We start from the raw sequence: 23,804 nt of genomic DNA, 5'->3' as shown, positions 1-23,804 counted from the left end.
AAATAACCGCTCAATTAATGTTGTTAAGTTGACTTGGAGTACCAGCCCTTAGTTTTCCCAAAGGGCTCTTAAATGAATGTGTCTGATCCTAGGAGAAGAGACAAAGCCCAGTTTTTAGCTGCTGTAGTCTGGTTGTTATGTTGTGATCTGCAAATTTCCCAATTCTGTTTCCAGGCTTTGCCTTCACACAGTAAAACCCAGCGCAGGGACAAGGGGAAAATGGAAGGTCTGTGTAAGCCTGAATTGGTACAGGAAGCTGGAGTACTTGTTCAAGTTTGTATATAGAGAGAAATTTCCTGAACACATATTGGAAAAAAAAAAAAAAAGATGTTTTTAGAGTGAGCATGGTAACCTACTACTCACCCACTGTAAGTTAAGCAACGTGCAAATGCTTTCTGCTTGACATTGACACGTCTGCCTTCCTTATACTTGGTCCTTTTCTATCTCCCTGGCTTCCTGTCTGTTGTTTCTTACCCTTGCCTTTCTCTTCTTTCTGCCTTCCCCCACCGAACTTCTGTTTGCTCTTCTGTCCCCTGAGTTCTGAGTCCTGCATCCTGGGTTGTGTCTTGCCTCCCCCGCCCCCTCTGGCCCTTCCCATTCTGCCTGCAAGGGCTCTCCTCTGCAGAGGACCTGGAGGGGCCTCCCAAGCTGGGTGGGGTTTCACTTGGCTAAATCACCACATCCTGGAGCACTATCCAGCAGTGTTTTCTTAAGACTTGGAAATTGAAGTCAGCGCAGTTAGTGGGGGGAAAAGTGAAACCATTTCGTGGGATGACACTCCAGAGATGGCTCTGTGTTCATCTCTAAAAGGTGCAGTTGCATGACAATGACCATGGAGGTAAATCTTTGTTGTGCAGGAGGGCAGAGGACCAGCCAAAGGACAAAGGCCCCTGAGGTGAGGGTGGAATCAAGATGGGACAGCCAGTGCTGCTGGTTGTGGCTAGGTTCATTGCCAGTGGTCTTTTTTTCTTTCCCACCTAACCCACTGACCTTGGTCAGCTGTGGGGCTGTAGCGGGAGGCTACTGTCTGGTTCCATTGCTGTCTGTTCCTGGGTAAACCTGGGCCACACCCTGCTCTAATTTGAAAAGAAAATGCAAAAAGAAAAAGATGCCCAATTGTGACTTCTAAAATAGTACTCCAGGTATTTTGAATATTCCATCTCCCTGGCATGGAGGTGGGCTCTCCAAGGTCATTTTTAGGAGCCCCTATGCAAAGGTTCTTGAGTCATTCTAGAACATAGTATTACAGAAAGACCTATTTTATAGGGAAGAAGCCATGAACAATGTAATTTCAAGAATACCTATTAGACTCTGTCCCAAGGACAGGATCTAAATTTTATTAACAAAAGCTAAAATTCCAGGAGGGAGTGGGGGATGGAGTAACTGGGTGATGGACATTAAGAGGGCACGGGATGTAATGAGCACTGGGTGTTGTATAAGACTGATGAATCATTGAACTCTACCTCTGAAACTAATAATACACTACATGTTAATTAATTGGATTTTAATTTTGTTTAAATGCCAAAAAAAAATCTAAAATTCCATTGATGGTTTTATCCCCAGTTTAAGTATTCAACCCTCCCTTAAAATGTAAGCAAATCCCAGGAGGGACAATAGATTGACCCTTATGAATCTTTAGCCTCAAATCACACCAGACCCATTCCTTACCTCCATCCCCTACATCTTTTGCGCCAGGTAAACCAGAATTCACTGCTGGAGCCAACCCTAGGCTTTTTCCAGCCTTCATTCCTGGAGACTTTTGAGCTTGTTTTTTCTACCTGGGACACTCTTCCCTCTTCTCTTTTTTTAGCTAACTCCCCAGGCTAAAAATCCAGGCTCCAAATTTGTTCTCCAAGGCAGGCATAGTCCATTGGAGCCTTCCCTGACTATCTGGGTCCCTCCTCCCTGGCGGCCCCTACCCTGGGGTGTTCTCTGGCTTACAGGTTAAGCCTCCATCAAAGACAGGAGCTGTGTCTTGCTCCTTGTCGAATCTCCCATCTGGAACAGTATCCGACCCGGAGAAGGCTCTGCTTATGGAGTGAGTGAACGTTTTACTGCCAGTGTGTTTTTTGTGGGGTGGCAGAGGAGGGCTGGAGTGGAAAAGGGAAGACGCCTGGAGAAAAAGAGCAATACGTGAAGAGAGGAGGCCCGGCTCACCGAAGGCAGACTCTTCTGGGCGACAGTTTTGCAAAGGGCCAGATAGTTGAGAGACATGCTAAAATCCTCCTTTACTGTCGTCCCTTAGAAGGTAACTGTAATTGACTGCTGAAATATCAAATGTATTGACACATTTGATGCATTTGCCGGAGTGGTTTTAAATGACCTGTATCTCACACAATAAAATAGGGCAAAGTTAAAAACCAAGTTTGCTTTAGATTTGTATCTGCCACCATCTGTTGGTTCCCAGATCCTGGCTTACGTCATTCTTATTTTTACATTAAACATTACCAGTAATAAAAACAAAGGAAGGGGGGAAATAAAAACTCATGTAGGGAAATTCTGATTTCACACAGGCTTGACAGTCTTTTTCTTCTCAGTAATCCTAGAAACAGAAAACAACAGGAAGATATCTTACTGGGAAAGGCCCCCTTTAACTTCACCATGAGTCAAACACGGAAGAAAAATTCTTCAGATGGAGAAACTAAACCCCGGACTTCATTTGTCAACAAATTCCTCAGGGGCTCAAAACTTATGTCCTCCAAAGCTGAAAGCAGAAAAGAGAGCAATGACCTTGCAACAACTGATTTCCAACCCAGCAACGACGCACAGAAAACAGCCACTATAGATACGGGTAAACTTCTGACTGCTGTTATTTCTTTACTTTTTTAGAGTAATGTTTTTCCCTACAGAGATCATATGGGTTAAACTAAACCTAATCTGAGTCTCTATTCTAAGCATCTACTGTGTGACTTAAATGCTTTAAATACTTGCCTAATTTGACTTTTAAATTATCAAAAGTAACACTACAGGAAGGTATAGAGAAAATACCTTGTTTCCTTTCATTCTAACACAAATGATCATTTCTTCAAGATTCTTTTCAGTCTTTTGTTCATATGCATGTATTTACGGTCAGTCAGCCAGTCAACACTGACTGAGTACCTACTGTATGTCAGCTACTGTTGTAAGTGTTAGAAATGCAGCCACGAAAAACAGGACCTCATGTACACAAAGAACCGAATGCAGACATAATTTCAGTGTGATAAGTAATAGGAAGAAAAATAAAGCAGGCTAAGGAGACAGAGGATGGATGGGGTCCTACTCTAGGTGGGGTTGCAGGGAAGGAGTCTCTGATTTGGTGGCATTTGAGCAGAGATCTGAATAAAGTAAGCCAAGTAGAATGAATGAATCAAGCCAGTCCCATGGATGTCTATGGCAATGGCTTCCCAGGCAAAGGGAACTGTAAATGCAAAGGCCCAAGGTGGGACTGGGCCTGGCATGCTTGAGAGTGAGCCCAAGGTCAGGGGTGCTGAAGCAAGATGAGAGAGGAGAGAGGACAAGAGCAGTAGAACAGTCACCCACCCCCCAGGGGTTCCTGGGGGTCAGAGCGGGCATCTTTTGTAGTTATAATAGCTTACAAATCCCTCTTGAGCTTACATGGAGCTGATATCCTACTTCTGGAACATATGATTATATTGCTCAGTCCCCACATGGCAGACATACATAAAATGATGTTCGTATGCCTAATTTAACAGCTGCATAATATTCTATCCACGCATATGCCATAATTACTTAAGTTCCTTTTTTGCCCTTCAGTGAATATTTTTATCTTTCCCTCTTGCTTATTCCCAGCTTCATTGTATTTCAGCCTTTTTCTTAGAACAGAGATTAAAAATTCAAGGGTTATGAAAACAAATATTGGCAGGTCTCTCCCTAAAGCTATGTGTCATACACAATGCCGTTAATATAGTATCTATTAGATTAAATGTATTTTTTAAACATCTATATACACAGAAGTAGAGAGAACAGTCTAAGAACTCCCCATGATCACTTCCCTCTAACAATTATCAACCCGTGGCCAATCTTGATTCATTTATACCTACCCTCAATTCTATCAGATTATTTGTATCAAATACCAAAAATAGTATCATTTTATGTGAAAGCAGATTAAGTATCTTTTTAAATCTATTTTGGAAATAGGAAGTTAAAGTCTACTTTTTAAAAAAAGGACAACCTCTATCAGAAAATTGTTGATACTTGTTCTAAAGTAGGACTCGAACCTTCAGGAACATGGTTCATGAATACCTGTAACCATGATGAAATTAACAGTGCAAGGCTAGGCACTGGTTATCCCGGCTGGGCAACACTGGCCCCTCAACCTTGCATGGCTTCTCCATTTCCATAATTCAGTGGCTCCTGGAGTCATGTCAATTCTGCCCCCAAAATGGCTCTCAGACCTGGTTCCTCTTCTCCGTTGCTGTTCTGGCTTTCATTGTTTTTTGACCGGACCACTGGGCCAGCTTCCTAATTGGTTTCTCTACTTCTAGTCTGGCTTTCTTGCCAACTTGTCCTCCACAGTGCCATGGGGTGCTCTTTCTAAATCACAGACATGATGTCTTTTGCCTGCTTAAAATCTTTCCCTGAGTCTTTCTTGCCTTGAAAAGAAAGTCTACACTCCCAAGCATGGTCTTCAAGGTATTTGTGATCAGATGGATCTCTCTTCATGACCTCTGCCTTCCCCCAACCTCATGTTCATCCTCGACTCCTGAAATTCAGATTCACTTGCAGTTTCCTGAACTGGCCATATTCTTCCAAAAGGGTTCCCTGGGCTTATAAAGACCTTCCCTTGTGTCACCATGCTCCTTCTGCACCCCTCCCCCATTTATTCCTCCTTCCTGTCCACCCACCTGCCTGACTATTGCTCACCCTTAAGGTGCAATTCATGTACCCCTTTCTCTTGAAAGCCTGCCAAGACCTGCCCATGGGACCTGAGGTACTTATTGTCACTACCGTGTGTTCTCATGCACCCTCCACATGCCTCCATCATTGCACGTCTCCTCTGTACTGTAAGCATGGCTTTCGTGTCTGTCTCTTCCATTAGACAGGTAGCTCCTTGAAAACAGGAACTTGTTATCTTGGTTCCCTGTACAGCTCCACCCATGTTACAAACATGTAATCATGTTTTATGAAACCACTGGGATTCTTGGTTGTTTATAACCAAGAAACCAACCCTTAGAGCTTTAGGTTAGAAAAGAACTTAATGTGAAGATACCGCTTAGCTCACAGAATCCCGTGGAGAAGGCAGAAGCTCAGTTCAGCAGTAAAGCAGCCAGGAAAAGGCCCTGAGTCACTCCACAGAACTGCTCACGTGTGATAACTTTGTCCTCTTCATGATGTGCCCATCATCCTACCTCAGCCAACGGGTAGCAACTCTGACTCAACCGTTTTATGTCTTGAGCTGTGATACCAGCTATCCTTTGAAGAAAGGGTTTTATGTATTTAAAAAAATTGAAATATGTGGTCTGTAAGGACATGTCCAGGGATCTCATAAATTGGTATTCATATTTATACTTAGGCGTTTGATAAAGATTTACCATGTTGATTTATTTTGGTCATTAAGGAGCTTTAAAGCTAATATTCCTTCCTTCCTTCCTTCCTTCAATTATCTGTGCATTCAACAAATATTTACAGAATACCTCTCATATAAAAGGCACTGCAGAGTCCCATCTCCCTGGGAGGCCCCAATAAATGAGAAGTGAACCAGGCAGGAATTATAATCTCTACTTTAGAGATGAGTAAACCAAGGCTCAAAGAAGTTCAGTGACTTGCTCACCTGAGGGACCCGTGATTTGAACCAGGTCTTCCACTTATGCTGTCTTAGCCTTGCCAGTCCTATCAAACATTACGGAGTGCCCAAGTAGGATGCGGTCTGAGAAGAGATTCCTTGATCTGTCAATTGGTAGGTCACTGCTGGTGACCTTTGAGAATGTGAATGTGGTCACCAGAACATAGAGGGTTAATTGGCAAATGTGGTGAATTGGGACCAGCAAGTACAAACCACCCTTTCCAAACATATGACAGTAATCATTTCCTAATGATAGACAAAACAGTGGCTTGAGAAAACAAAGAAGCTTTTGTGAGGCTGGAACTTGAGCATGATTGTAAGTTGAGCCTATGGAGATAAAAAGTTCAAAAAGAGAAGGGAGAAAGCATCAGATAGCATGCAGAGAGATTTTTTTAACACAAAAATTCAAAAACACACACATATATATAATGGGCTTTGGAGCAGAGTGTTCTGGGTTCAAATTCTGACTCTGCTACTTACTAATTGACAGTCTCTCTGTGTCTCAGGTTCCAAACTTATGAAATAGTGCGATTGTGTCTCCTTGCATGAAGTTTACACAAAATGTCCTGGCACATAAGAGTTAGTCCCTCTGCACCCCCCACCCACCATTCTCTTCTGCTCCACCCAAAATTAGAGTTGCCAGATAAAATACATGCAATATTTGGGATATAGTCTTACTAAGCAATGATTCCTTGTTTACTTGAAGTTTAAATTTAATTGGACAGGCTGTTTTTGTTTTTCCTAAATCTGGCAACCCTACCCAAAATGAAATACGTTTTATTTACCAGTGCATGATACAAGTGGAAGACCAGAATGGGAAGAGGTAAAATGGTGGTTGGTGCTGTCTCCTACTGGCGGAATGTGGCAACACCAGCCATCCCTGCAAAGATGTACACCCTATGGGCGTCTGGGCGTGTTTTCTTAAAAATAGCCAGCCACCAGCCATACCGCGGAGGAGAGGTTGAGTTTGTATTACTCTCCTAATATTTAAGTCTAAGTTGATTACTACTGAAATCCTACTACTAATTTTCACTGGTACCAGTATATTTCTTTTTAGCGATGTGGTTTTATACTTTGGAAGGTATAGTAGAATATCACTGCATATTTGGAACTTAACACTTTCATATTGGATTCCAGTATACGCTTTTTATATGTTTTAAATTGTACATTTTCATCTACAAAACCTCCTTAAAGTCACTGTCAGTACCTGCATATTCGTTTCTCCTTACAAAAGTATGATGTGTTTTATATGTGTCTTAAATGCTGGCACATACTGGGACATAATAGGTGTTCAATAAAAGTAAAGCTTTTCTTATTTTAGTGTTCGCATGTTAGCACAGCGTTAGTACAGAGGAACTTGATGCGGGTGCCATGTAAGTGGTCTCTAATAGCAAGAAGGATAAACGGGGCTTTCTGAGCGTATTCTCTGGCAGGGGTGGAGACAAGCTCTCCCCGGCACTCCCCTCTCTGGATCTGTCAACTGAATGGTCTAGGAGACGAGCAGTGTTTCATTAGCTCCCAGTAGGCAGCTGAAGCTCCCAGCCGGGTGACAACGCTTCCCCTTCTTCACCTGTTTGGTCAAATACCTGTGCTCCCCACCTGGCGTGCACCCGGCTGTGTGTCCCTCAGCAGCGCTCGGCTTAAACGCTGTGCTAACAAGTTCGCCACTTCATTCAGGAAGACAACACTTTCTACACGCTGAGAACCCTGTCAGGCCGTGAAAGAAGAGCCCCTGAGTGCCTCAGTTTCATTGCTAAGAAGAGGGTCACTGGAGAGATCAGTGTCCAGCACCTGGAGGCAGGACAGCGGTCAAGTTCTGTCTCTGGTAAATGTTTCCCCTTCGGGGTTGAGGCTTCACAAAGGACCTGCTCAGGATTGTTGTTAGTCTGTTGACTTGTCTTACTGCGATCACTGTGCATCTTTAACACGATCTGTCATTCACGCAAGTTCTTCTTTATTCTTATAATATAGCTCAGCCTCTCACTTCAGACGAGGAATGGGGATCCAGGATGGAGAAAAATGAGCAGTTCCTGCAGAAGCTGGGCAGAACGGCTGTGGACAAGTGTCTAGATCTGAATAACTGCAGACTAACGGCAGCGGACGTGAGGGAAGTGGGTCTGTATGCAGTTGACTTCGCACGGAGGGCCACGGGAGCCCTCAGGTTGAGAGGAGCAGGCAAAACACGCTCATTACTCACCTGGCAACCCAAGGTCTCAGGGTGGCCCCAGACAACTCAGGAATAGCAGCTGTACCACTAAAACAAACAAACAAACAAAAAAACAAAAACCAAGTTAATTGATCCTTCTTCAAACTTCAAAGATTTGAGCTGAGTTTAGGAGGAAGGTTCATTTGTCTGTTTGTTCTTCCTGAGCATTTTACCTCCCTACTGATGGCTCCTTACTCCCTGAAAAACATTTGTCTTGCACACAATATGAGATATAAACTCGTGCAACTCATCCATTAAGCTGAGCCCCGCTGGGAATGTAACGGGGTGTTGTGCTCAGTTGTCTGTGGAATGAAAGAGGAACTACCAGCAATGATTGCTTACAACTTGTGTACTCAACAGCGTAATCACCACTTGTCACACGTAAGCGGGCGTCTGGTTGTGAAGACGCCCCTCCCCACACAACTATTACCACCTTTCTTTTCTCTTTTTCTCAGAGACCTTAAGTCGAGTCTTTCATCAAACTAGATGTGTCTACCAGCGCAGAGGTATCAAAAAAACTGAATCGTGAGTGAGGGGTCCTTGACTATTTTAATTAAAATCCATGCCACTCTATTTTGGACAATTCTCTGAAGAGAGAACCCTAACCGTGTCTGTGTTTCCAGATACCTGTGTGTCAGAATCACTAGCAGAGCTCGTGTTCACTGCAGCTCAACCCAAGCCCACCAACTTGGAGTCTCTGAGAGCGGGCCCCAGCAATCTTGTTTTTAATTTTTTTTTTCCTTCTTAATGTGTTCAAAAGACTTTCAGGCTTGATAAAGTTAGGATTTTGGCGAACAAGTTGAAATTGAAGGCTAGTAAAAGACCAAAAAGCAAAAACAATTTCACTCCTAATCATGGGCTCAGAATTTTGGACGCAGCTGTGTCTGTAACTGTAAAAGCTCAGCTTGCTACTTCTGACGGCTGCCCTTAACCTTCAAGACAGAGATTTAAAAGCAAACAAAGATTTTTCATCCACTCTTCGTTGGCATTTCCACTCCTGAGTCTCGTTGCTTCAGGAGATAAAGATGGCCTTAGCAAATCTTTTTTCACAGACAGTAAGGTCACTTAATGGGCGATGGCAGATACTCAGAGAAGGTTCCGGTCAGGCTTTGTGCCTGTCTAAACCTCTACATGTTGGTCTATTTAAATATAATGGGAGCTTTTTAAGGTGATGAGACCCAGGTAATCAAGATATAAAAGAAAGGGTACCAGGTACCCTCAATCTCAGCAATCCTGGCCAACAGAGAGTCCTCCGGCTTTCAGCCCGAGGGTCCAATAGGATGAAGGGGTGAGGAATTATTTTTGCAAAATAAAGGACTAGATACATATCACAGTGGCAGTGGGAGTAACAGAAGAATTGCCTTTTCTGCTACAATAAAGGAGCTCCTATGAAATCCTATGAAGATACCACTCCATTTTTGGAGTGCATTTATTTGGCAGAAATAGAAAATACCCTAGGAAACAGGAAATATAAAGGTCACATTCTCCCCAGTTGCATGGCTGAGGGATCCCTGCTTTGCTGAAAGCCAATACATCCACCCCTCCCTTCTTACAGTGCAATAGGCATTGGATCCTATTTACTACCAGTCGCACATTACATATGCAAATCTGTATATCCTCTTGTTCTTTTCCAGTTGCTTTGCTGCCTTTTCTCCCAGACTTGGAAAAACTGGCTATTTCCTGGAATGATTCTGGAGGTGGAAACCTCCATTCAATCACCCAGCAAATGCATCTCGTCAGCAAGTTAAAAATCCTGAGGCTGGGAAGTTGCAGACTTACCACGGATGATGTTCGAGCCCTGGGTATGATGAATGCTTCACTGGAAGCAGCTCTGAAGTGTCAAGGGCAAACTATCTGGGTCACACCCCCTCGGGTGCTCATGGATGAGAGCACATGGAAGATGGAATGCCACGCTGAGCACTTGCATAACTTCTAAAAGGCTACACAGCCTGTACCTACTAGCACTGTGGTAAGCCCCAGGATAGAGAAGGGAACAAGGCTGGCCAGATAGATACCTGCTCTCATGGAATTTAAATGGAGATAATTTGTCAAATTTGCTTACTCTCGGTCTGTAACTCGTCTGTAAAACTGAGGAGTTGGGGTAGGTAATGATTATTTTCCAATTCCAAAATAATCTCTTCTATTTTTCCACTCCCATTTTAAAAAATGGATCAAAACAAGATATTTAAATTAAAAGCAATGGTTTAAATAGAACTAGAACCTCAATTAATTTATATACCGAACATAGAATTTAGGATAAAATTTGTCATGCTGGGGCGCCTGGGTGGCTCAGTCGTTAAGTGTCTGCCTTCGGCTCGGGTCATGATCCCAGGGTCCTGGGATCGAGCCCCGCATCGGGCTCCCTGCTCCGCGGGAAGCCCGCTTCTCCCTCTCCCATTCCCCTGCTTGTATTCCCTCTCTCGCTGTGTCTCTCTCTGTCAAATAAATAAATAAAATCTTTAAAAAAAAAAAAAATTTGTCATGCTACTAATCCAACTCTTTACTATGATCCTTGATGGTTTTAGATGCCATTCATATTTTTAAAAGTTCTTTTGGTCAGAAGTTTCTTATTTCAGTGATTATTTTGATCATTTACATCTTGGCAAACATTTCTGTAAAAACAACACAACTTATGTCAAATGTCTTCTCTCTGATCCCTCTGTAGAAAATCAGGATCCGTTTATGCCCCCTGGCCTTCCTGTAGCTGAGGAGAAACACCATACATCTCAGAGCCAGGTCTCAGTTCAAATTCTATCCCCACTTCTAACTAGCTTTGTGACGATGGACAATTATTTAAATTTCGTAAGCCTCAGCTTTCTTATCTCTGAAATAAGTTTGATATCCACCTCAAAAAACTACTGTGAGGATTAAATAATTTCTGTGACGCACTTACTACATGCCTGGCACATAGTACGTGCTCAGTAATTGAGCACAGTTCCTCCTTTCACTACTCCCACTGAAATTAACTTTCAGTGGTTTTATGTGACCAGTTGAGCCCCACTGGTTAGCAGCTGGTTATTGTGTAGTGGAGTTGCAGATTTAACTCACTGCTACTCAGGGGTGAAAAGAAAATGTAGTTTCTTTATTTCCTATGATTAATCTAAATTTTGTTCATGGTCTTCCATCCTTAAAAAATGGGGAAATGGGGACTCCTGGTTGGCTCAGTCGTTAAGTCCTGGGATGGAGCCCCGCATCGGGCTCCCTGATCAGCAGGGAGCCTGCTTCTCACTCTCCCACTCCCCCTGCTTGTGTTCCCTCTCTCGCTATCTCTGTCTGTCAAATAAATAAATAAATAAAAATCTTAAAAAAAAAAAAAAAGAAGAAGAAATGGGGAAATGGAATTTCTCTCCTGGGACTCACTCCAAACTTATCCAGTTCAGGAGAGAGTCTGCATCTTTGGTGCTGTGATGTTTTGTAACCTGCTCCTTCTCCCAGACTCCCTCTCCACTCTGGAAGGGCTTCTGCATCTTCTCCATCAGAAGGGACTTTCCTTAGCATTGATGGCAGATGGGGTACAGGGAGAATAAATGGTTTAATGAAAAGAGACCATAAATCAGGAGGCATTCCAACATTATTATACCTGTTACAACTGCTGAGTGTGGGATGACAGAAGCATGGCTCCCCAGTACCATGTGCACTGCAGACATGGCTGATCAGTCATGTACTCTCTGTCCCTGATGCTGAGGAGTGCTTCAGGGCTATCGAAAGCCACCCCAACTGACTGGTGGTGGCACACAAAATGGCACCTGTGCTGGGATAACACGCATTTTAACGTGAGGCTCCTGGACTCCTGAAACCTCAGTCCTCACAATGAATAGCCAATGGCAGGAGTCCACGTCCAGTAGTGGACCATGGAGGAGAGGCTTCTAGACACAGGGGACTTTCCAGTACTCTTAACTCTTCGGTGTTGAGATAGACTCTGCACATTGCGTAAGTGCATTTTCCATGTGTGTGCCTCTCCGCCCTGTTCTCCCCAAGGCAGTGGAAGTCATTCCTAAGGCTGATTTCCCTGGTGACTTCCCTGTTCTCGCCCAGCCTCCGTTCTAGCCCTCGGTTGCTTTCCTCTGCTGAAGGGTTTCAGAAATGTGAAGTTCCACCCCTTTCTCACTGCATCCTCCTCTACCCTCCAAGGCTGCATGGCTGTTACGAGCTGCTAGCACCTTATGCTTTATTACTAGTTCTCTGGAGGGCTCGGTTCAGTTGTACGTGATATTCTTGATGTCAAAGTGAGCTTTACCCCCGTGGCGGCCAGGGCTCTGCGTGGCCTCACCTCATCCTCTGGTCCAGCTTCCCAGTGATGCTGACCCCAGACAAGGTGGGCGAGAGAAAGGAGTTGGAATAGTACATGTATTTACTACCATAAAAACAACTCTGTGAAACCACCCTACTGACAGGTGGGGTTTTCTTGACAATAATTTTTGTACAGAGGCATGGCTTCTGAACCTTGGAGGGTCTAGAATTGCTGTGCCTGTAAATACAGGGGCTTAGCCTGCTGGGAGTGGGTGGTAACTGGGTCTGCTCTGTTCCTCGGCACCTGACCAGTCCCTGGCCCAGCCATTATCATTCCATAAATCACGCTTGTGCTGATTTCGAGGTGGATTCCCTGCTTTGTGGATTAGCAGTCGACCCCATCTTCGGGCTCTTTTGTAACAGGAGAAGCACTCGAGGTGATACTTGAACTGAAAGAGCTGAACTTGTCCTGGAACAGTGAAGTGGGAGGAAATTTGCCTCTGACCCTCCAGAAATTCCAAGAAGGGAGCAAGATACAAACACTTGAGCTTGTGGATTGTGACCTCACATCTGAAGATGGGGCATTTGTGGGTAAGTGGAAATCGGAAGGGTCCTTCCCAGAATATAAATGTGAAGACACCCACAAGCAGACAGCCTGAGAGTCAAAGGCTCAAAGTTGGCTGTGCTTTGTTTTACCCTGAATGGAAAGAGTGGCTCACTATAGCCCCGGGGTCACATGAGGCTGCCCTCCCTTTCCTGCCCCAACATTCACAACCTGGGTTTTTACTGAGTTGCTCTTCTCATTTGGATTCACTTCCTTCCCTCTAGGTCAGTTGCTACCCATGATGCAAAATCTCGAAGTCCTTGATCTTTCCATTAACAGAAACATTGGTGCCAGTCTGAACAGTGTTGCTCAGGGATTAAAAAGTACCTCAAATCTGAAAGTACTGAAGTTACACGCATGTGGACTATCACAAGAGAGTGTCAAACTACTGGGTGAGTTAGCAGTGACTGGGGTTTTTACATACACATGTAATTTTAGTTTATATTTAATTTTTTAAGGTGTTAGGAAATTCAACAAAATATACACAGTGGTTATGTTGGGGAATGAGATTATAGGTAATTTTTTTTTTTTAAAGATTTTATTTATTTATTTGACAGAGAGAGAGAGAGAGACAGCGAGAGCAGGAACACAAGCAGGGGGACTGGGAGAGGGAGAAGCAGGCTTCCCGCAGAGCAGGGAGCCCGATGCGGGGCTCGATCCCAGGACCCTGAGATCATGACCTGAGCCGAAGGCAGACGTTTAACGACTGAGCCACCCAGGCGCCCAGATTATAGGTAATTTAAATCTTCTTTGTTTTATCCTTTTCAGAGTCTTTTACAGTAAGCACATACTTTCATGATTCTAAGAATAACCTCTTAAAATGGCTGCCTCTGAAAAGGCCAGGATATTCTGGGTTTGAGATAGACACTGGGCAAAAGAAAAGTTATGTGGTACAAAAGCTCTCCATTTTTCTCTTACTTCTGAAAATGTCAGCATTATTTTATGCTCAGTAGTAGGAAGGAATTGGTACTGATAAAAAGAATAGCTCCAGTGGCATCTGTGGGGAGAACATGACATGAAATTGTGTGTTCCCCTTTGACTTACAGAGTCTGTAATATCCTTCTCACTGGCAGTTTGAGGAAGTCTAGAATTCTGTGAAATGCCAATGCCTCCAGTGTAGGAGGAGGAGAACCATCCGTTGCAAGGTTCCACCAAAGCCATTGGCAGTCAACGCAGATCACGGGGTGCTGGGGGTGGGGTGTTTGAAGCCATGGTCAAGTCCAAAGAGGGCCAGATGGCAGGGAGTCTAATGTTATTCCTCTGTCTTGGCTTTTCCCAACCCAGTGTATTTTCTCCATCTCCCTTCTGCACACCTGCCCCCTCCCCTGTTCCACACCTGCCTTCCACCTTCTAACCTGTCAGAATGGGACTTTTGACTTTCTTTGTAGATGCTGCTTTTAGGTCCTTGTGTGAACTGAAGAAATTAGACCTTTCCTGCAACAGGGAGCTGAGTGGGGGTTTTGAAGACTCATCAGCTCAGCTGGCCACGTTGGAGCATCTAGAAGTTTTGGATCTTCACCAGTGCTCGCTAACGGCAGATGATGTGATGTCACTGAGTAAGTGTGAACGATAGAGCCGAGGAAGGACTTTTGGAACCTCAGTATATGTTTGGAACTTGGCAAATTTGAGGTGTCCCCTGAAACTTACTTAAACTTAACCAAAAGCATCAAATCATAAAAGTTCTGTGAATGCCCCAATATTGTATTTGGCATATATTACGTGCCCAGTAAATGTTAGTGAATCTAAATTCCTCCTATACATGTTTGTAAATGATGGATGTGGCACTTGGTGGAGAACATTTTGAATATATGTTACTGTTTAGAAATGACTCTGTTAGTCACAAAGTTTGTTTCAAACAGGGATGTAGAGAGAAAGCCAAACAAAGGGCGTTGAGGCTTACTGACTAACAAGTGAAGTCAAGCCCCTTAGATACAAATGAAATTACAGAAGAATTTAGGGTGGTGCATCACAGGTGTACATTTTACCTTTAGGTGCCTACGCTTAACTTCCCACTGTAGGCATAATCCTGTAATTATAAAACGTAATGTATAAATGCAGTTTCCCATAACAAGCAGTGTAAGTGCAGCCTTGCCATTAAGGGATTTACTCCATCTGTGGCCACAGTAAACTTTGAAAATACCTCCAGGATCTCACCACAGCTCACCATCTAGACCTTTACCACCCTGGTTCAGGCTACTGTCATCTCGTGCCCAGATTATTACCAGTCCAAATGGTCTTACTGTTCCTCCTCTGTCGTTCTGACTTCGTTCCCTAGCCTTCCCCTCCTGGACTCCACACCAGCCACTTGTCTGGGCTGACCCTCTGTCCCTGGGGCCTTTGTCCTTGCTCCCTCTCCAGATCACGGACCCCTCCTGTGTTGGGAGCCCCTTCAGCATCTCTCCTTTGTTCAGGTACGGGGGTTGGTACATAGTTGGCACCCAGGAAATGATTGTTGAATATGATCGAATGAATGAATCAATTAAGAACAAGAATAAAAAGAATTTTTTAGTTGTTTTTAGTACAATTTGGGAAGGAAAAGAGTAAAATAGGTTCTTAGGTCTAACATCTGTATTTTAGACCTGCTAAATTACATTTGGGACTCATGCCTCAATTTGGAAAACAGAAAAGTTCAAGGCTTTCATAAGGATTTTAAAGGAACAAAACAATCCGTTTCTGAGCTCCAGGTGGAGCGTATGGGGTATCACCATCCCCTTTACTTCTGAGCATCATACCTGGAGGAAACACTCTTGGATTATCAGCGAGCAGATTCCAAAGAATGAATTTCCCTTGGTACAACGGAGTAACATGAATATCACCTCTCATCTTGTTACTCAGAGGAAGGTTCCAGGGCCAGAGGGACCTCAACTGTTACCAATAGCCTAAGAGGGGGATCAGCTCCTCTTACCAGATTCACCACCACCAACATGGGTGAAAGGCCCTGAAAAGCTCATGATTTATTTAAGAACTGTAGCAAATTGCATCGTTCTACTGCCTAATTTTGAAAAGATGGAAATGAAAATACATTCCGTTTATACCTTAGGAGGCTAAATAACTCACCATTCTTTTATCTGATCATTCTAGATAGCTCCAAAGAAATGGAATTACAGATTGTTTAGCCAACAACTTTTGATTAACCATCTAGTTGTACGAGGCACTGTGCCATGCGCTAAGGGAAATTCACAGTCTGGGAGCCTCCGTCTGGTAGGGACGGGAATAAACCAACTACATGGTGAAGAGGAAGAAACCGTGACATCTCTTGGGATCCCACCTGCCTGTCTTCCTTTCCTTCCCATCTTCCTTCCCTCCTTCCAAAAATGTCTGTGCCTCCAGTGTTCTGGATTCTTCTGCACACTCTGGGGAGGAAGCAGGCCCTACAGACAGAGCTCACCTTTGGTGGGGGAGGACAGAAAACAAACACATAAGCAAAAATAAATAGGGTGATGTAACAGTGACCAAGGGCTTCTGTGGCTTAGGGGGCCCTGGAAGGCTCTGCGGAGGTGAGCCAGCCCAACAGAGATCCCAGCATACCTACCTATACCAAGTCATTTTTTTCTTCCCGGTGACCCTGTGAAGTACTGTTGTTGTTATTATTATGGCGATAACTGAGGTTCAGAGAGGTTAAGTAACTTTCCTGAAATCACACAGTTCTTTAGCAGCAGAGGCAGGATTAGAACCCAGTTCTGTCTCCAAGGTCTTTGCTCTTAACGTCTAGCCTGGAGAGAGGCTTGGAAGTAGAACAGCCCAAGCTACACACTGGGGAGTGTGGCTGGTGTGCGTGTGTGTAAGGGACGGAGACTGTGGGACCGTGGGACCCAAATATCCAGAAGACTCTTTGTGAGATGGTGCCTAAAACATGTCACTGCTGACATTTTAACAGCCCAGGTAATCCCTTTACTCTCGAGTCTTCAAGAGTTGGATTTATCTGCCAACAAAAAGATGGGCAGCTCTTCTGAAAACCTCCTCAGCCGGCTCCGATTTTTACCAGCACTGAAGTCCTTACTCATCAACAGCTGTGCTCTGGAGAGTGAGACTTTTACCGCCCTCGGTAAGAGAATTCCCCAGATCCCTGCAGGCATGTACAGTAACACATGAGTCCACATATTCCTACATAGGAATTTCATGCCAAGCCTCTGCCAGAGGCAAAGTTGTGAATTACTAATTTGTCTTCTTCTCAGGAAATGTGCTTTCTTAAAAGTGGCTTTCTGGGGGCCAGATGAATGATTCTGGCTGGCATTTGCAAATTTAACATTTAAAATCTAAAGTGTATGTAGCCGACTCTGGAGGCCATATCCATGGTAACTTGGGATTTCACCGAGGTGCCAATATAAACTGGATTGCTGGGAGTCTGATGGGAAAAGTGAGGCAATTGCTAGTGTGTGAGCCTAGTTGACTGCCCAGCACCCACTTTCCAGCAGGATTTGTTGTCCTCTCTAGGAACCTGGGCCTGCTGGAAGGTCACAGACACAGTCCAGCTTAGATCAAGGGCCTACAGAATCTTGGAATGTGCCTCTTCCGGGGCAAGAACATCGTCTGCAAGTAGAGGGAGATATTTTGAGGCAAAGGCACTTTGCATTATTTTGCAGAATCCGCCACCCAGGCAAAGAACTTTGGGCACACATTGCTGGATGGGGGTCCCCAACGCCACCTTTAGGTTCAGTGATTCGCTAGGAGGACTCACAGGTCTCAGCATAGAGTCGGACTCACTGTTGGGATTTATTACAACAAAAGGATACAAAGCAAAATCAGCGAAGGGAATGGGGCATGGCACAAAGTTTAGAGGAAACCAAGTACAAGCTTCCAAGAGACCTCCGCCTGTGGAGTAACATGGGACACACTTCCTTCTCCCAGCGACTTCTGACAACACGTGTGAAATGATGCCTTCCGGGGAAGCTCACCTGAACCTTCCGTCTGGGGCTTTTACTGGGCGGTGGTCACACAGGCACCCTCTACCAAAATTCCAGAGCATAGAAGGAAAGCTGGTGTTCCACATAAGTCATGGAATTTGTAGACACACAGGGGAGGCACAGCGAGCCACTCTTATTAGGTAAGGAATGGCTGGAACAGAGCCAAACTGCAAGTGCCCAGATGCCAGCCAGCCTTGCCAGGAAGCCTTTAGGGGGTCGCAGCCTCAGACCTGGCAGGTTAGCTCTTGTTTTGCACACACACACAGACTAGAGAGCTTGCATTCCGGGGCTTCCTGGATAAGGATGAAAACAGAGTCCTTCTCTCTGACCCCCAAGTACTGTTTGTCAGTTGACACTTCTAGAAAAATGAATTGTACCATGGACCAAACATGAATTATTATTAATGAAATAAGCATATTCTAGTAATAAAATAAGCTATTTATTGATATCTATTAACAGAAATGAATGCATATAACTCACCCCAAATTCTAAGACCTCTATATTTAAGGCACTCTTGCCTCCCTTTCAGCCCAAGTATTTTGTTCAACCCACATAGACTTGGTCTTTGCTGTGAACTGCGCCCACGCCTCTCCCAGCCTCTCTCTCATCTCCTTGTCCCCATGTCTGGTTGGGGAAAATAGCAAGATATGTACCTTTCAGATCTGGAGTTCTCAACCTGGGTCAGAGAGTCAGTCTAGAGTTGTGCCCTGGGGGAGGGGACTGTGAACTCCCGGAAATTGATTGTAATTATTTTGTGGGGGACATATGTGGTACATTTTCTGGCTCCAAAGCACCTAGAATCAGGCTGCCTAAAATCAAATCCTGGCCCTGGCTCTTGTGACCTGAGATAGTTAACATCTCCGTGCTTCAGTCTCCTTGTCTGTAAAATGTAAAATGGAAAAATAGTACATACTTCATGGGGTTGTAAGAATTAAATGTGTTGATACATGTAAAGTTCTTGAAAAGGTACCTGGCACATAGTAAATGCTCAGTGAATGTCAGTTGTTAATATTATTATGGGGAGGGAATCTATAAATTTCATTTACAAAGTAATTTGGATCTTATCACTACCCAGTTAAAAAAGACACAGTGGTGGCCCATAGCATCTCTGGTAAAATCCACATTCCTTCATGGGGTCTAAAAGGCCCAGGTAATCTGGCCCTAGTACCTCTTGGCCACTCTCCCCCTTGCTCCCTGAACAAGCCTCGGCTGGCTTCTTTCCATTCCTTCCTGTCACTGAGCAATCCCTTGTCTCCAGGCCTTCCTGTTCTCTGGATGGAATGCCCCTCGCCTGCACCTGCCTCCTGTTCTTTCCTGGGGAGCTCTGACTTCAGGTCTCAGCATAAAGGCTCCCTGTTAGGACAGCATCTCTGATCTAAATGAGGAGGCCCTGTATCTTTTTTATAGCCTTTATTAGAATTTCTAATTATCTATTTATTTGTGTGTTTTTCTCAGTGTATGTATTTCCCACAGTTTATAACCTCCTTGAAGGCAGAGATTGCTTTTATTCTTCACTGCATACCCTAACCCCATTTTAGGTATTTCTGAATATTAGTTAAGCAAGTAAACAAACTAACTTTTCAAAGCGGTCTGTAATCCCCAAAATGGTTAGGTAAACACACATATACACATCACACACGCACACACACACACACACGACACATTACACTGTTCAGACTAATGTTCAGTTAGGAAAGTTCCACAAAAAATAAATTTAGGGACAACATGATGTCCCTAGTTGGAAAAAGTTGGATATTTTTTAAAGAAAATTTTGTTTTTAATTTTGTGTCTTTTGCCATCAGAAGATAGAGCTCTTCCCAATTATTGCTGCATAATGAATCATAATCAAGTAGATATTACATTAAATTATATAATCTGAAATAAATGTATCATTCAATTTGAATTAGGAAGTAAATCAAGCAGGGGCACCTGGGTGGCTCAGTTGGTTAAGTGTCTGACGCTTGATTTGGCTCAGGTCATAATCTCAGGGTCATGAGATCAAGCCCCACATGGAGCCTGCTTAAGATTCTCTCTCTCTTGCCCTCTGCTCTTCTCCCCCCACCCCCCCCAACACTCTCATGCTCTCTCTCCCCTCCCCTCCAAAAAAAGAAGTTAGTCAAGTAAACATATAATTCTCCATATCACTTTTAGAAGAAAAAGTTCCATTTCTTATTGGTAGGTCTCTGCACCATGCAGGTGGGAGGGATTTTCTTAATAGATATCATAAAAGGATATATATTTGCCGCTTGGACACCTGTTATTCTTTAGAAAGAAGAGTGGAGTTAAAGTATAATTAACTATATCTTAGGAATAAGTTGTTAGGGTTAATTTCAGCATTAGGGGCAACTGAGAATTAAGCAGAACCTTTTAAACCTCATTTAAAAATCTCTCCAAAATCCACTAGTTCTCTTCCTTGTTTCTATAACTGCAGGTAGGTCGACACAAACACATTTGGGTGTTTCAGAGTCCTGAGGAGGCTTGGCCCCATCTCTGAACTTCAGCCGTGACTGAACACAGGAATATATAAAACCAGGACATGCTCTGGAAATCTCAACTAGCTGTCCAAATCCTCTGCCTCTTTCTCCTTCCTAGATGGGAACTAAAGGAGAAAAATCCCAATTGATAATGAATTCCACTTAATCAAGTTTTACTTTTCTAAAGTTTCCAACATTTCTCCCAATTAAAACTAGACAGTGTAAGTTGTGGTCATGAATTTCGGGCAAAAGAAGACAGTCTCTGTAACTTTCTTACCTCAGTTATATTAATATGTTGCCCCAGGTTCCTCAGTTTCAAAGAGGGAAACCTAACGATTGCTCTTCTGTTATCAATTTTAGCTGAAGCCTCCACTTACCTCCCTGCTCTGGAAATATTCGACCTTTCTTGGAATAAATGTGTTGGTGGCAACCTGAAGCTGCTTCTGGAAACACTGAAGTTTTTAGGGTCCCTTCGAGTGCTGAGACTGAGCGGCTGTGGCCTGGTGACAGAGGACGTCGCTCTCCTGGGTTGGTATCTACTGGTCCCAAAGCAGTCCCGGCCGGCGGAGCGCAGTGTGCCTCTGCCGCAGCGGAAGGGCGGGCGGGGAGCTGGGCCAGGCCTGTGGCTGCGCCCTCTGCGCAGCTTCCCTTCTTTCTCTCCGACATCTGCTTAGGAGAGAGCCGGCGAAAACGAAGAAGGGCAATCCCTAAGCCAGGAAGGCAGTGGAGGGCATTTCACAAAGGGAGAGATGAGCATAGACGTGGCAGTGGGTCGTTCCAGCTTCTGTTCCTTGCCTTCCGGGTACAGGGGAAGGATCCTGTTCCCCGGCCAGCCCAGTGTTACTCAAACTTGGGTTACCTACAGTCTGCTTTCACAAAGTTTGCCCTGTCCACGTGGTACCCACACCGTTACTTAATTTTTTCTTTATATTGACTCTTTAACCTAAATGTTTTTATTTAAACAAGAAACTCATCATCACCATAACTGAAATCTAGGAATCACTTCTCATAGACAGGCATTATTAGACTGTTGCCAGCTGAAGGCTTTGAATTCTCTCTCTGTTACAAAAAGGGGAAGAGAGGGCTTTAAAAGCATACTAGCATCAATCTGACCCTTTCTCCATGTCAATTTAGAAAGGTGGAAAGAGATTTGAATAAGGAATAACTTTTGCACTGCAGGATTCCAGAGTATATAATACCTTTCCCAAATATCCCCTAAAATCACCTCTATTATGTCCACTTCTCATTGGCAAACAGTGAATTGGAGAGTACGTCTGTGTCTCTCATCTACCCTCGTGCCTGTGTCCCCAGCACTACGCAGCCATCTACTCCCAGACCTCTGAAGCAATGAGCACCCCTCCAAAAATTTTTTCGTGAATAACAAGTATTACTATGTGTGGTTAGCCATTGCCGCTTTTATATTGCTTGGGTTATTTTAACAAGCATTCTTTAAGAATTACTTAATCCCATGTCGGGCTCCCTGCTCAGCGAGGAGCCTGCTTCTCCCCCTGCCCCTCCCTCTGCTTGTGCTCTCGCTCTCAAATAAATAAAATAAAATAAAAAAGAAATTACCCACGTGTATTTTGCACGTGAAAAGTGCTCAGTTAATTACTTGTTGAATGAAGAATGACTGAATGAGCAGTGAACAATTAAACAGTATTAAACAGCAAGATGACTATTTATAAATGGTCCTCAGTTAAAGCCAGAGAGCCATCACTCCTCACATTTAACTGGAGAGAGTCTGCAGGAAGAGCTGGGTCTCTAGTGGAGCCAAGAGCAAAAAAAGATATTCTTTGGGTTGGGATTTGGAAAGAGAAAAAAAACCAATTTTCAAGCTGTACCTGGGATGTGCAGAGAATAGATTTGGTACTAAAGTGATTTCGGATGTCCTGAATAAAGCTGCTCGCTAATAACAAATCATTACTAAGCACCAATCTTGTCATTTCTAATCTTGGAATGACTGTGTTATTGGAAGTGGCAAACAGCCACAGGAGAAAGTATTCTTGTATTTTAGCATTTAGTGTGATTTTATTTTTCAGCTTCCGTAATACACACAGGTCACCTGGCCAAGCAACGGGAGCTCGGCCTGAGTTATAATGACAGCATCTGTGATGCAGGATGGGCCCTCTTCTGCCAAAATGTGCGGTTCCTCAAAGAGTTGACCGAGCTGGATATTAGCTTTCGGCCATCAACTTCTCGGGATTGCGGACAATGGTTTAGACACTTGTTACGTGCTGTCGCCAAACTTTCCGAGATCACGGAGATAGGAATGAGAAGATGGATCCTCCCCACTTCACAGGAGGAAGAACTAGAACATTTTCACCAAGATCACAGATGCAGCATTCACTTTGACCTTGGTGAGTTTCAGGAAGCTGATTTCCCAAGGCTTAACTAAGCTATAAACCATTATCTGGAGGAGGAAAAGAGCATGAATGAAACTTAGTGTAATCAAAGGAGTATCAGCTTCTGGGATGTTTAATGGGATTGATGTTACAAAAGTTTTGTAAATATGTATATGGTAATCTAATATAAGTACAACTTTACTTTCTAATGACACGGATGACATGTTTCCATGAAGTTTCATTTATTTTGGATATATAGTTCACTTACTGTTTAGAAGGCCTGCCAAAAATGTTTAGATTCTGGTAACACATTTCCTTTTTTCTTTTTTTTTTTTTAAAGATTTTATTTATTTATTTGAGAGGAGAGAGAGCACATGAGAGGGGGGAGGGTCAGAGGGAGAAGCAGACCCCCTGCCGAGCAGGGAGCCCGATGCGGGACTCGATCCCGGGACTCCAGGATCATGACCTGAGCCGAAGGCAGTCGCTCAACCGACTGAGCCACCCAGGCGCCCCTCCTTTTTTCTTGACCTGGAATTTTCTGTCTCTTCTTTTCCTACATGATAAATGTTCTAAATATAAGCATGCGTGAATGTGTGTATGTGTGAGTGTGTGTGTGAAATTCTACTGTGAAAGGCACTAGCTATGATAGTTTCATGTTATCTTTACTATTATATGTGTCTTCATGTAATCTATTTGCATTTTTGTCAGAAAGTATACCCTTCCATGGTTTATTATTTTATGTTCTGGTGCTTTTTATCTCAGATATAAACCATGAACACTAATAATGGTCACAGACATATAAATCTTAGTTAAAAGTGGTCAAAACTTTGAAATCCAGTATCAAAAACACATCTTATTAAAATAAAGTAAAATCTTCTATTGCTAAAATAAAATAACATTAGCTCTGGGCATTTTTTGGCATGGAATATTCTATGTAAAATCTATTTAATTCATTGATTAAAGTTTTTGTCTTGTTCTAAGTGATTTTTGAAATTTCTGGTTATCTTTTGCAGGAGCGTGAAACTCATTACACAGCAGAAGTGTTTGTTTGCTCACACATTTCTATTCTGATACACTCTAAGCAAATTATGCTTGGTTTCTTATCGCTACACTGGTAATTTATATTGCAATTACTGCTTGAAAGACATGTAGAATTTGAAATCAATATTACTCCAAAAGAAAGTCATCAGGATGGGGAGATTTTGGGTGGTGTAGATGGGGATGTTTTAGGCAATCGTGGTATTCTTCATTCTCTGGGCATT

General features: G+C 43.5%; 1 protein-coding gene across 1 annotated transcript; it reads left to right on the top strand.

Annotated features, from left to right (window-relative positions):
• Positions 1-2,507: 2,507 nt before the first annotated feature.
• LRRC31 (leucine rich repeat containing 31) lies at positions 2,508-22,919 on the top strand. Its single transcript, XM_081829348.1, has 9 exons — positions 2,508-2,791; positions 7,754-7,897; positions 9,623-9,790; positions 12,642-12,809; positions 13,047-13,214; positions 14,211-14,378; positions 16,700-16,867; positions 20,561-20,728; positions 22,240-22,919. The coding sequence occupies exons 1-9, from the start codon at positions 2,602-2,604 to the stop codon at positions 22,593-22,595; spliced, it is 1,698 nt and encodes a 565-aa protein (XP_081685474.1). The 5' UTR covers positions 2,508-2,601; the 3' UTR covers positions 22,596-22,919.
• The last annotated feature ends 885 nt before the right edge of the window (positions 22,920-23,804 follow it).

Source organism: Leptonychotes weddellii, chromosome 1, assembly GCF_054177405.1.
Source record: "Leptonychotes weddellii isolate Sample4059 chromosome 1, ASM5417740v2, whole genome shotgun sequence".
In the NCBI taxonomy this organism is placed as follows: Eukaryota; Metazoa; Chordata; class Mammalia; order Carnivora; family Phocidae; genus Leptonychotes; species Leptonychotes weddellii.
The sequence above is the reverse complement of the archived record's forward strand: the minus strand, read 5'-3'. Positions and strand labels throughout refer to the sequence as shown.

Coding starts and splice junctions, on each gene's coding strand:
- LRRC31 (XM_081829348.1), top strand. CDS start 2,602: ATGAGTCAAACACGGAAGAAAAATTCTTCAGATGGAGAAACTAAACCC. Junction 12,810..13,046: donor TGAAGATGGGGCATTTGTGG/GTAAGTGGAAAT, acceptor CCTTCCCTCTAG/GTCAGTTGCTACCCATGATG. Junction 16,868..20,560: donor TGAGACTTTTACCGCCCTCG/GTAAGAGAATTC, acceptor TATCAATTTTAG/CTGAAGCCTCCACTTACCTC.